This window comes from Idiotropiscis lumnitzeri, chromosome 21, assembly GCF_059441095.1.
Source record: "Idiotropiscis lumnitzeri isolate Australia: NSW breed Sydney's pygmy pipehorse chromosome 21, RoL_Ilum_1.0, whole genome shotgun sequence".
In the NCBI taxonomy this organism is placed as follows: Eukaryota; Metazoa; Chordata; class Actinopteri; order Syngnathiformes; family Syngnathidae; genus Idiotropiscis; species Idiotropiscis lumnitzeri.
This window is the reverse complement of record NC_142411.1, coordinates 9,533,126-9,546,217: the sequence shown is the minus strand read 5'-3', so window position 1 is coordinate 9,546,217 and position 13,092 is coordinate 9,533,126. Positions and strand designations below refer to the sequence as shown.

Sequence of the window (13,092 nt, the reverse complement as noted above, 5' to 3'; positions counted from 1 at the left end):
GGACCAGATACACAAAATAGGGGAAATGGTAAGGATTTTTTTATTGCGTGCGTTTATGCACAGAGCCCAAGGCATCATTGACAGAATTTACAAAATGTGCTTGAGCGACATTAAATTGGTTGCTGTGAAAATGGCACATTAAATAACAGACATGGTTAACACACGTGAGAACAACTTTTGTTTCTTCTTTGGGGGTTTCTAAAAAGGTGAATGTAGCTTCGCGACCTAAGCCAATCTGAAAAGTGCCTTAAACGTGTGGTATTTTTCTAATGGCCAGCAGAGGGCGGCCTCATTAATTGCAGTATTAATTCATAGGTCTAGATTACCGCTCATTCAATTACACAAGTTGATATTTTCTAGTTGAAAATACCAGTCTACAATACAGTAAGGTGAGCCATGCTGTATTTCTGTTGTCAGCTGAAAAGATGCCAAACATTCAACGTCTACAATCACTGGCCGAGTTATGCATGGTGCCATCATTTTTCAGCTTTTATTACTTTGGTGACCAATAGAAATCACCAGGAAGCATTTCACATTTTATTTCCATCAAAACTTTTAATTCAACGTGACAATACTTTTGCCAATTTGTCACCATCTAGTGCAAAGCATGCATCCCCAAAAGGGTTTGTAAAATACTTTGTTTGCTTGTTTTGGATAAAATAAAAAAGCAATTTGCATGAAGAAAAAGACCATCCGGAGGTACATGCTTTTCATTGGACAAAATTAATCCCACTATTATTTCATACATTCAGAGTGGAAATTATATCAACAACTTGTATGTAACACATCTCGCTGCAAAATGTTCTTCAAATGTGGCTTCTTTTTTTTTTTTGTCAAGTTTGTAACCACTACTGTATTTCTGACAAAGTTGCACTTACCTGTTGGAATTTTGATTGAGGAAAAAAACAACAACTATTTTTATATCCTCTTGTAGCTATTGCTGTTGTATGCATTGTTAAAATGAAGAAACTGTTCACTGAATGTTTTGTGAGAAAAAAAAAAATGCAAGGTTGAAAATATGTACCAATTCAGCCTGTCCGCTTTTTGCTATTTTAACATGATTTATCACTGCTTCATATCTGGTGTACACTTAGTTGACAGCCATGCTTACACAAGTTAACATTTAAAGCGAAAAGACTGCTGGGCAATGTGTTAATCACGGAATCATCTCGGAAACACACTCTTTGTTGTACAGTACTATTACCTGTAAATGGCAAGGAGAGTGGTTCTTTTCACCATCAATGTCTTATTTGTCATAAAATAAGCTGAAGGATACACAGATAGTAGTCATGCTTCTTAATGTTCATAAATGTAAAACGTGTGTTTTAAAATGCACAGTACACTTAGACAATAAATGATTGTGTCATTGGCAAAACATTTCATTGTAAGCCTCCAAATGTTTGACATTTGCCCGTGTTTGCTTCATTATGCAGAAAAACGGTTGTAATGACACCTCAGTATGAGATCGAAATAGTCTTGCCTATACAAAGGGAACAATGTGGTCACCTATTTAGCACTGTGTCCAAATCTGAGCATGTTCCTTTTACAGCTCTTAAAGCTCTTTAATATACCGTAATATATAGACAGCAAATATTTAATAATAGAAATGCAAGACCAATATCCATCAGGAGGGGTTATAAATTATTATATTATTTCTGTACATAAAACTTGTACTGACTCTACAATGTTTTTTTCCAAGAAGAGTTACCCTAAGTCTAATTGAACTAAATTAGACAATATGAAATGTTGATTTTTTTTTTTCAAATACAATTAGGAACTGATGACCTACTTTTAATGCAAATAATGTTGCTGACTATTTGGACAAAAGTATTGGGACACGCCTCGAAATCAAGTTCGTTATTGAAAAATGATTCAACTCAGTATTTGTTGCCGCAATACTTTTGGCCAAGCAAGGATGTTTAGTCCATGTGTCTTTTTAGAATAAATACATAAAAATAATATTTGTAGACTTTGGAAATGTTTTCGTTTGTTAAACTACCACTTCATCACTATGATGAGAGTTAAAATATAGGTGCCAGTGTTAGGACATGATGAAATACATTTGCTCATTCTAAAAGTGTCAATATAGTCTTGGGCACCCCCCCCCCAATGCTCAACTCTTAATCAGGTGGGTGGAGGTCCGTTTGTGTAGTGCAACATGGGATGAAAAGAACGGGCAAAGTTGTTGGTGACAGAGCAGTTAGAGTCTCTCTCAGAGTGCGGGATCAAACATGGGAGGAGCAGCAGGAAGAACAGGAGGAGGTGAAACGGGACAGCAGCTCGCAGGACCCGACTGAAGAAGGACCGAGGTGGGGGCGAGTCTCTCCTTCCCCTGAGGGGCACAACACAGACTGAATAAAATTTGCATTGGGATATCATTTTTGGATCATTTAAAGACATGTGACAAACACAAAGGTCTCCTTTTAATATTGCGTACATGCAGTTGTACCTTGTATTAGAAGGCAACTTGGTTCTTTGTGCCATGTCCTGAGAAGAATCTCCAGGGCTATTTTGACCTCTGTATGTGTCGCAGTCCTGCATTTAAAAAGATAAAAGAACACATTTTTTCAGATTTAGGGAGAAATCATTCGGAAAATCTGTTTGCTTTCTAAAATATATTCCAAATCTCTGAGGGCTAAACATTTGGATGTTTACCAATCGTTGCTGCAGGATGCTCAGGTCCTCGGTCACGTCCTTCAGGAGTAACTTCAATTTGGTGGCCGTTACGTGCAGCTTCTCCTGGGCCTCGTCGCTCCCCTCGTCCCCGTCCTCTGGCTGGAGTTGAGACCACAAAGTGTGGAGCGAGGCCTGCTGGGTCTGCCTCTCCAGAAGCTCCTCCAGCAGGGCCTGAACAGCACAAGTGTTCAACAACATCTGACCAAAATTGAGGGCAACGTCGGGCAAAGCGCCTCAAAATAATTACATGCATAAATAAATAAAAGATTGTTATTCTTGCTATCCATTTCCAATCCCCCATTCATAGTATTTTACAGTATTACATGCTTTGTGTTCGGTTTTTTTAGACTATGCTGCCAAGCTTCCTGCCAACAATCAGCCCCAGATTTCACATTAAGGTCCAAAGCACAATTCAAACTCACAAGCGACCGCATGTCGTTGAAATGCAATATCCCAATCTTAACAGTTCTTGACCCAATTTCACAAATTTATGTCCTTGATAAAGGCCAATAATTTGGTTTCAAAACGAGATTGGCATCATTTCAGTGACCCTGGGAAGCCTTCCCAGAAGTGAGCAGCCACTCACTACGTTTATCAAGATTAAATTCAATTCAAAGTCGGCTGAACATAAACTGAGCACCACAGCATGCACAATCAACTTTATACTTTTACGACTTCTATTTATTTGTACTTTTAAGAAGGCCTTCAAGGGAAAATGCTCACTTTTGATTGGTAGTTTACAGAGGTGAAGAAAGGCTCCAACTCATACAGACCGTTTCCAAAACATCGAGGAATGACTTGATTGAAAAGGCAGTTTATAAGACACATACGTTTTCCCGAAAGTAAAAGATGTGCTTACAGTGAGAGAGCGATGCTGCTGCTTCAGAATTCGGAAAGGTGTCTCTGGATCCCTGATGTCCACTGCGTAGCGTTTATTCTCGGCGCGTGCCAGCCACAGCAGCAGAGATTGGAGGCTCTCATGAAACTCCTGTATGATGGATGGTTTTAAGTTAGTGCCTCCAACGAGGGTGTGTTCTCGGTCACATCTGTTGATTTATTTATTTATGATTGCGTAATATGCTGGATCCCCTTGAATAATGAATAAATAATATTGTGTTAAAAGTGGCACTGTTAATATATTTTTTGCTGGAAGCACTTCACACACATCCAAATCATTGAAAGGCCCCACTATAGAGGAGTAGTTTGGCTGCGACTGTTTCACTATTAAACTAACATTAATTTATATTTCTTCTAACCTGGCAGCGCATCAGAGTCCTTCTCAAACTGGTCTCCCACTGGTGAAGAAGTGTAGAAGCTCGGCTCCAGGCTTGGTTTAAATCAACAAGCTTTTCCTGCTGCTCTGGGACTTGCAGAGCACGCAGGTTGACCGAGAGCATGATAGGCTTGTAGTGTGTAAACATATCTTTTATCTCCTGAAAAAAACAAAAAAGTATATACAAGAATTGTCAATACTCAGCAACCCTCACCAAAGGAAAAAAATTGCCCTAAAAAAATACTGCTATGATTGCCATTGTTGTTTATTTGTGAGTTAGCAAGATAAGTGAAAAACAACAATCCAAAGGAAATAGTGGGGATAAGAGAGTGACGGGTGAATTTGATAACCAGGAAAGGAACATGGAGGGGCATTTGGTGGAGGACTGCCAAAAGGATGGAAATGGCTGGAGTGAACGCTTTCTTGAAGTTGAGGCCGGAACTTAGAGTGAAGAGCGAAGGTAGAAGCACGTAGTTGGATCATCTCTTGTGCCGGTGATGTCATCTGAAGGAGGTTTCTGACTGTGAGGAAATGTTTGGGGAGTGTATAGCTAAACATAAGGTGTTGTGTAAAATGACTCTGTTTGGGGTGAGGAAGATTAAGAAAAAGGCACAGCAAAGGACCCTGGTGAAGAAGCTTAGAAAAGAAAATTGTTGTGCAGCCTTTCAAGAAGAGGTGAGACAGCTACTCAGAAGGCAGGAGGAGCTTCCAGAAGATTGGACTGCTACAGCCAATATGACCGAGAGAAAAAAAGAGCAGGAAAGCATACAAGGAAAGAGGTGAGCTAAGAAGAAATGGGACAGTGAATGGACTCAGGAAAGGAGACAAGAACACAAAGACCAAAGGTGGAGTTGACAAAGACCAAAAGTATGTATGCATGACAGACCAGTAGAGGGCATGTATGATAGTATGAGAACAGTGGCGAAGTGTAGTGCAGATGTGACAGAACAAAATAAGGTGGAGGTGCATCAGGGATCAGCTCTCAGCCCCTTCCTTTTTGCAATAGTGATGGTTACACTGACAGATGAGCTTCGACGGGAATCCCCATGGACCGAGATGGTGACGGACGATATTGTTATCTACATCGAAACCAGGGGGCAGGTGGAAGAACATTTACATAGGAGGCATACGCTGGAAAGGAGAGGGATGCAAATAAACAGAAGTAAGACAGAATATATGTGAGTGAAAGAGAGAGGTGGCGGAGGAAGAGTGAGGCTACGGGGAGAAGAAAAAGCAAGGGTGGAGGACTCCAATACTCGAGGTCAACTGTCCAGAGAAGTGGTGAGTGTGGTAAGGAGGTTTAGAAATGGATCCAAACAGGTTGGGACGGGTGAAGGAAAGAGTAGAAGCAGAGCTGGAGGTGACGGAAATGAGGAGGTTGATGTTTTCTTCAGGATTGATGAGAACAAAGAGAATTATGATATGATGACATGCTTTACACGACATTGAAGGCCATTTATCGCCTTGTTGTAGCCAGACTAGCAAATATCGATTGCAAAAACTAGTGCGCTCCACACTGTGGTCGCACAAACAAACACAAACATGCCAAATTAACAATTCAACATTGGCTCAGGACGGTAGCGTTCATGATGCTGTGCTCGTAATTACTTTATTTTGGATCTCACTGTTACCTTCATCTCTTTAGCTCTGGTTGCCATGTCAACAATCCTGTTGCTTGGATGCGACTGCTGGAGGCGGTCTAGTTCCGGATGAATGTTGTCCAACCAGGAAATGACATCATCGAGGTCAGATGTGACATTTTGTGGATCCTGGGGGTCAGCGTCGTGCTCGTTCCTGGACTGAGCCTGGAGCAGTTCCCAGCGCTCAATCACCCCTGGGAGAACAATCATATGAGCGAAGAGAGCATATCATGCAAGCAAATTCACGACGCTACCTAAGATTGAACATTTTGTTTTCCTTTGCAGGCGCTGCTCACCCGACTGGTTTCCTGAGGTAACCAAGTTGGTCAAACCAATCTCAGGCTGCATTTCATCATCCAGGATCAGAGAAACTCTTTTAATGTCCCCAATGCACTGGGATATTTGACGTGACTGGAGATAATATAAAATACAATGATCATATTGGCAAAATGTTGCAGTGGGAAGTTGGTGGGGGGAGAAAAAATAAAAATAAAAAAAATCAGCGATAAGCCCTTCGCTTCCATTAACTAATTTATTGGAATCTAATGGAAAGATAGTTGTAAAACGTACACAGACCTGCTTTGCAGGGGTGCTGGTGAGCGTAGGTGAAGCGTCAACCTTGTGTTCGCCGGTGTCCGTTTCTTCATCTTCTGGTGATTGCCATATTGGAGACTCATCGGCAGCCATCGCCCAGTCTGACACTGAAACACAACATACAGATAATAAACTTGAAATCTAGCAGAACCCATTCAGCTAAAATGTCTTTTCCTGTCATAAACTTTGTGGACTTGTAAAAAATATCATGTGATCAACAGAGTAGAGGTCAGCAGGAGGATGTCTTATAACTCATTCAGAGAAAGTGTCCAACACGCTGATTCACTACTAAAAATAACCCTTTTTAATGCTCAAGCTTCATAAAAGCTTTCTTGCAATCTTACCGTGTGATACACGCTCAAAGGGCACATAACTAGTTTAATAAATTCTACCTTTATTAAAAATTTTTTTGACTCATAGTCAAAGGCTATGCATTTATTTGAATGAAATGTTTGCCGTTTGGTCAGTTGGCGGGCGTTTAGAACTTAACTGGTATGAGGCAAATAGTAGAAAAATCTAACATATGGACTGGCAAACAAATGGATTGAATGGCGGTCTAACAAATGTGTCCTGTTAAATTGCAGCTGGAAACATTCAAAAGAGTGGAAAACAGACAAATGACTTCAGAGGCATTTGTAAAACTAAAGCGCACGCATTTGATTGCGCCGATAAACGACAGCAGAAGGGGACAATAAATGGAGACAAATGCTGTTCAATAATCATTTTTTTTGTTACCAGAAGAAGAGCTCTGAGGTATAAAAGCGCACGAGCATTGGCAGGTTAAAAGGAGGAGGAGCAAAAATTCATTAATTTAGGAGTTTTTCTCATGGAGGAACAAGATAGGGACCTCTTCAGGGAACAGTCAGGTCAGCCTTGTAGTGAAAGGATCTGAAAGCGTTACGTTGACACGGTTCGTGCAACTTTTACAATCAAGAATGTGTCAAAAGAAAAATGAGAGAAAAAGAAAGAAAAATGGGAGTGAAAATTTAGCTTGGCTTTGCACACTTTTCCAAAAAGCGTCTTTATTGAAGCAAAGGGATGGTAGACGCAAATGAGCCAGAAAATGTTGAAAGATTTTTGCTGGGAGAAAAAAAATAAATAAATAACAGACCCATACATGATTGGTCCAATAAACCAGCAGCATCTGTGCACGCTCCTCAATCCTAATCTAATTCTGTTTTTAATCTTCTTTGCGTGCATTCAATCAAATATCACTATGGAAACATTTTTTGCCTGAAAATTCATAACTGTGAAGCAAATGTTATTTTCTATCAAGAAAAGAGGAAAATATGCTCTATTTTGTCTCTCTCTGAGATTACTTAAATAAAAAAAAACAAGATCAAGAAGAGTATTTGCTCATTTTATTACAGAATTAATACGTGGAGTTGAAATTTATGCGTTGATTTTGTTTTTAATCTCGCATTTGTATTTTCCTTAATTATTTTTTTATGGCATTTACAATAAATTAATACAGCTGACAGTGTTTACTAAAGATTATCTGTTCTATTACGACATTGCTTGTACTGCATTCATTTATATCATGGAGGGGTACCTAATGGAGAGTTCAGCAATTGTTATTTCTACCTGACAATGCACTGAAGTAAATTCCCTCTTCATCGTGTCCGTCGTCATCCTTGTCATCCTCATGAGACGATGACCCTCCTACATCCCCGGTATGGTCCCACTCTAACGGCAGCGAGTCTACACTCACAGGTGTCTCCCTCCCTGAGAGCTCCAGCGGAAAGGCCAGAAGGTGAGAGGGTGTGGTCGGGAGGCTGCCTTGGCTCCGCCCAAGCCAGGGCCGTCCAATCAGCTCCAAGTTCGACTCCAAGGAAAAAGTGGTGCCGGAGACTTCTGGTTCCTCTTTGATAATCTACGTCAAAAACGTATAGTTCGTATCATGCAGTCTTGAAACCTAATCATTCAAAATACAAAATAACATTTCTACAACTAGTAAATAAATTGACCTCACCGGGGGCTGGCTGAGACGTTGATGGAAGCGAACCAGTCGGCTGAAAACCTCTTGACAGTAGGAGTGAAGCTCCTCCAGTTCTTCCTCGATCAACGCGGCATCCTGGGGTGAACTCTTCTGGATGAGACTTTCTCCGAACACGATCAGCCCGTCAATCCGCTCCGTGTTGAGGATGATCTCCTTCTGGAAACTCTGCACCAAGAGTGATGAATGAATTCTTCATACATAGCTGGAGACACCTCAGCATGCACAAATCCCTCACACTAAGCTGTTGTATCTTGTGATGAACGTCGCTCTCGGAAAAGTGCTCGACGTTGGTCAGCTGCAGGTCCAGTTCTGTCAGCCACACCAACATGCTCTCCCGGGTGCCTTCAAATTCTTCTCGCTGACTGGTAAAATGCTGGAAGAAGAAGAGTAGAAAAGGAAGGATCAGATGAGGAATTCACATGATCTTTATTTCCTTGAGGCTGTTGTAATGGTTCTTTTCAAAAGCAGTAAGGCATCATTTCCCATTTTCTGGACCGTACCTTGAGCCTACGAAGGACAGCAGCCACTCGTCGGTGCAGAATGTACCAGCGCCGGTTGCCCTCTTGGACCATAACTTTGAGCTGGCTGGCACGGTCCGTACGGTTCTCGCGAGCCAGACGGCGGTACTGGTTGTTGACGAGTTCTAACTGGGTCAGCCGCTCATGCACCTGCCGTTGGAACCTCTAAAAAGCACATGGAAACAATCATACATCCAGATTTAATGGTCGTAATTTACTTTTTTGTGTGATTACGACTGTCCTGCATCAAATTTTCAGTGATTCAACAATGATTATGTTTTAATCCTAAACTGCTCCAACTCAAGTAGAGCTGCTTATTCTAATAAGTCACAATGGAAATGCTGCAGCAAACGCGTCAGTCGCCTTGCCTCAAACTTCTTCAGCTCCTCCTTGGCAACTGCGTAAAGAACATCTCCAGAGTTAGGATTGGCAGCAGTTTTCTCCGCCATCTTAAGCCAATCCTCAAACTGCGAATAGTCCTCGAGGAACTTGCACCACAGCCTCCATGTTTCCTCAATTCTACAAGGAGGCATGAGACAAAGGTTCTGGGAGTCATGTGTGTATCATAGCAGTACTCCAAAAAATAAAATGTAATGATATGCAACAATGGTCTTAATCTGAAAAATATGTGTTCCTGGAACTCTTACTTCAGTGTGACATAGCTTTTACGAAAAGCGTTTTTTTCCCCTTACCATTATTTTTTTTTTCTTAAATACTTGTGTTGGGTTATCCACTAACCATTCAAAGGTGATAATTGACTTCCTACCTGAGTCGCCTGTCCAGAGCCATGGCGCAAATGGTCCTCCAACGCTGGTCAAGGCTACGACTGGTTTCCTGCAGTGAGTCACTTTCCACCTCAGTGGTGCCGGCGGCATCTTCGTCCCTAAGCAAAAGCTCGCACATGTTCAGGACAGACGTTACGCCTTCCGTATGTTGCTCTATGTCCCGTTGCAGCTCCTGAACAAACACATGGGCGGCAGACATTGCCTCAAATACTTAAACGCACACATAAGGACAGCTGGTCAGCTGCATAAGTCAACCCCTCCCAAATTTAAACAATGGAGTGATCAGAATTAATTATTAATCAGAATTATATGCAAAGATGGGAGTGTCAACAAAGCGGAAAAATGTGGAGAAATGAAGAGAAAAACATTCAAATATGAGGAAAAAGACAAGGGAAAGGCAGTGCAAATTGTGTGTGTGTGTGTTTGCTACCTGCTGCTCAGCCAGCCTTCTCTGTATCTCTTGGTGATGACACACACTGTAGGTAATAGGCCGGGACAGTTCAGCCTCCACACGTGAAAGCCAGGATCGCAGGTTACTCATGTTTTTGTCCAGTTGCTGCACTCTCAACAAAGTTTCCTTCAGCTTTGTCACTCTAGGCACACACACAGACCAACACATCAAAATTCAAGTTCATCCATTTTTAAATTGTGGCCTGACCTGTTAGACAATTTCCAGCGGATATGTTATAGGCAAAATGTAATCGTTTTCACTGCGAGAAATGAGATTGGAACTTAGAAAACGCCACAAAATATGCTCCAAGAAAAGATAATATAATACTCAAGACTACAACAAACAAATGTAGCATCAGATTTGGAATTTTAATGAGATTTTGAATCTTTTGTCCAATTTGATTATTTCAATAGAGGTATATTTATTTACTTATCTGCCTTTAAACATAGCTTGCGCAAAAGCAAAAAGGTAAGAATACATTCCAAGTATTTTTATTTTTTTTTTACTCTGATGAACCAACTGTCCCGTGTTTGTGAAGATTCATTTTTACCATTCAGGACATGGGAACCTCCAAGATTTGTTTTACAAACCATGCCAAAAAGATAAACATCTAAAGCAAGGAAGGGGAAAAAAGTTGAAAAGGTCTTTTTAATTCTCAGGTGTCTTCCATTCGATCCCCCCCAGTCTCCATGGCAACAGACCCCCTGACTGGTGTCATAGTAACGCTTGGGACAATAGAAGCTCTCCCCCAAGACTTAAAAAGCCTGAAGTGTGCCCCATTCGGGAGTTCAAGTTAATTCCCTCATTTCATCCTTTCTCTGCTGTCGAGTACCATCGAGGCTGGGCAGTGCAGCGATAGCGATGCTCACAGTCTGAATAATTAACACTTAAAAACAACTCTGAATGGTTAATCGAGGGCCAACAGAAGCTGAGTTTCAAGCACGAAGCTCTAACCAAGCTGTAAATCCTAAATGGATTTCACTTACATAGTGCTGAGAACTTCAAGGTACTCTGAGCTCTTTTCTAGTGATGGGAAAATTAAGCTTCATGAAGCACTTGATATTTTTGATGTCTCTACATGTTGCCCTTGGTTTGCACTGTATCTTTAAAACAACAGTGCCATATAGGAGTCAAAATGGTCACGTGCTTCATGAAGCTTCATTTGTTTATCACAACTATTGTCACCATCGGAAAGTAATAGCTCATTTGCATATTGACGATGCATCGTAAGGGGAGCTAGGGATTGATAAAAGAAAATAAAGATAAAGATAAAGATAAAGATGTCCTTTATTAGTCCCACAATGGGGAAATTTGAAGTGTTACAGCAGCAAAGATATAGATCACACAGAGTCGGCGGCGTAATGTAGCCGTTAATGTGTAACATTAGCAGCAGACATTCATAAAAAGCATGCAAATATACACAGTATAAACGTATCTAAGTGTAAGGAAACACTCCTAATGCCTGTCCATTATACAGAGGGGGAAACACTGTAATGATAAAAACTACTGAATGATTGAAAATACTGCAATGATAAAGATATTACACTGATAAAAGTACTGTAATGGTGAGAGTACTGAAATGGCAGGAAAGTACTGCAATGATAGAAAATACTGCAATGATAAAAGTACTGTAATGGTAAAAGTACTGCAATGATAAAATATACTGCAATGATAAAAGTACTATAATGGTAGAAGTACTGCAACGATGGAAAAATACTGCAATGATGAAGTATTGTAATAGTAAAAGTACCGCAAAGATAGGAAATACCGTAATTATAAAAGTACTGCAATGATAAAAGTACTGTAATAGTGAACATCCTGCAGTGGTAGAAATACTACAGTGATATAAGTATTGTAATAAGAATACTGTAATGGTAAACAAAATACATCATTGGTCGATGTTTAAGTACACCCTTGGCTGAAAGTAAAGTAGTAGTGTATATTGCATTCTAGGACTGCACAATTGCACTAATGCCCTCATGTGTAGGCCTGACCCAATGTTCTTGTTAAAAAGTCTGACAGCAGTCGGCAGGAAGGAGCGGCGACAATCAATCTCTAGTAGAAAAAAGATTATCTACACTAAAGCCTTTATGGAACAAGGCACAGTTTTTGCATTTTTCTTTTTATCCTATGAACAAAAACTTTTCTTGAAAAAAAGAAAAAAAATACAAAGGCAGCAAAAAAAAAAAATGTTTTCCTCATTAAACGAGAACTTCAATGAACACCGAGACCCACAATGCAAGTCGCTGCCTCAAGCTGACATTTCAGGTTTAATGGTGGTGACACAAAGTCAGTATAGTAGGTGTAAATTTCCCCCTCTGCAGCGCCATCGCAGTCTACCAAATTGTTTCTTGATCTCATTCGCCTTTGACAGCTCAACAAAAGCCAGAAGCTTAATGTGGAGGGTGAACAAAGACACAAAACCCGGTCAGGGGTCCATCCGAGAAGGACAAACGTAGAACGGGTGAAAGGGAAAAGCTGCAGGATCAGTGAGGATATTTGTTGTGGACAAAGTTTAACAAGTTCGCAGGAGGGCTTGAGCTAAGAGCTACGTGTCGAAAACAACATTTTGCTCTTTGTCTGATTTTCCAGCAACATGCATTGCACTATATTCATGCATAAATACACTTACACGATATTCCATTTGTATCAATCTCATTGCTGGCACTATTTGGACGGTGGATCAGATTAGATAAGTCATTGTTTACAATCATTCCACCGATACGCTCCGTTTCTTGGAACAAAAGGCAGCACTTGGCTGCCTGAATTTAACGAGATGCCAAATACTAACAAATGGACAGCTAGCATCTTAAAAAGAGATTAGTAGAATTTATGGTTAGTTGTCCTCTGTCTAATAGCCACTGAGTTTCCGCTTATATGTTGGCTATCAAGACTTGATGAGACAATGCCAGGGAATGTTTCGGATACTTTAATGAACAAATTCCAGACAATGCAGCATTGTTACCGTCTATATTTTACCAGGGGAGTCTCTCTAGAATGCTCTTGTGGAATTGTGCTTTCAGGATCACTGATATAATTGATGCTGACAGACCACTCCCCTTCTCCTATCCCGCCCTCCCCTGACCGAGCAGCGATAGACGGTGTGGGGGATGTAGTCGCTGTGGACATAAGGACATATGGCCCTGTCTGAGATTC

The 13,092-nt window shown here is 40.8% G+C and overlaps 1 protein-coding gene across 6 annotated transcripts in view; it reads right to left on the bottom strand.

Annotated features, from left to right (window-relative positions):
- Positions 1 to 524: 524 nt before the first annotated feature.
- syne2a (spectrin repeat containing, nuclear envelope 2a) overlaps positions 525 to 13,092 on the bottom strand; it is a 44,613-nt gene continuing 32,045 nt past the window's right edge. For 5 of the 6 annotated variants that reach the window (XM_088285712.1, XM_088285715.1, XM_088285713.1 and 2 more), the window contains 15 exons: positions 9,916 to 10,078; positions 9,467 to 9,657; positions 9,069 to 9,219; positions 8,683 to 8,865; positions 8,418 to 8,555; positions 8,156 to 8,347; positions 7,768 to 8,056; positions 6,160 to 6,290; positions 5,886 to 6,000; positions 5,581 to 5,783; positions 3,933 to 4,109; positions 3,536 to 3,664; positions 2,656 to 2,847; positions 2,450 to 2,535; positions 525 to 2,332 (listed from right to left, as the gene is read on the bottom strand). In XM_088285712.1, coding sequence (XP_088141838.1) covers positions 2,125 to 2,332; positions 2,450 to 2,535; positions 2,656 to 2,847; positions 3,536 to 3,664; positions 3,933 to 4,109; positions 5,581 to 5,783; positions 5,886 to 6,000; positions 6,160 to 6,290; positions 7,768 to 8,056; positions 8,156 to 8,347; positions 8,418 to 8,555; positions 8,683 to 8,865; positions 9,069 to 9,219; positions 9,467 to 9,657; positions 9,916 to 10,078 — 2,548 coding nt within the window. In that variant the 3' untranslated portion in view covers positions 525 to 2,124. The remainder of the gene's footprint in view (positions 2,333 to 2,449; positions 2,536 to 2,655; positions 2,848 to 3,535; positions 3,665 to 3,932; positions 4,110 to 5,580; positions 5,784 to 5,885; positions 6,001 to 6,159; positions 6,291 to 7,767; positions 8,057 to 8,155; positions 8,348 to 8,417; positions 8,556 to 8,682; positions 8,866 to 9,068; positions 9,220 to 9,466; positions 9,658 to 9,915; positions 10,079 to 13,092) is intronic. The other variant, XM_088285714.1, reaches the window with a different exon arrangement.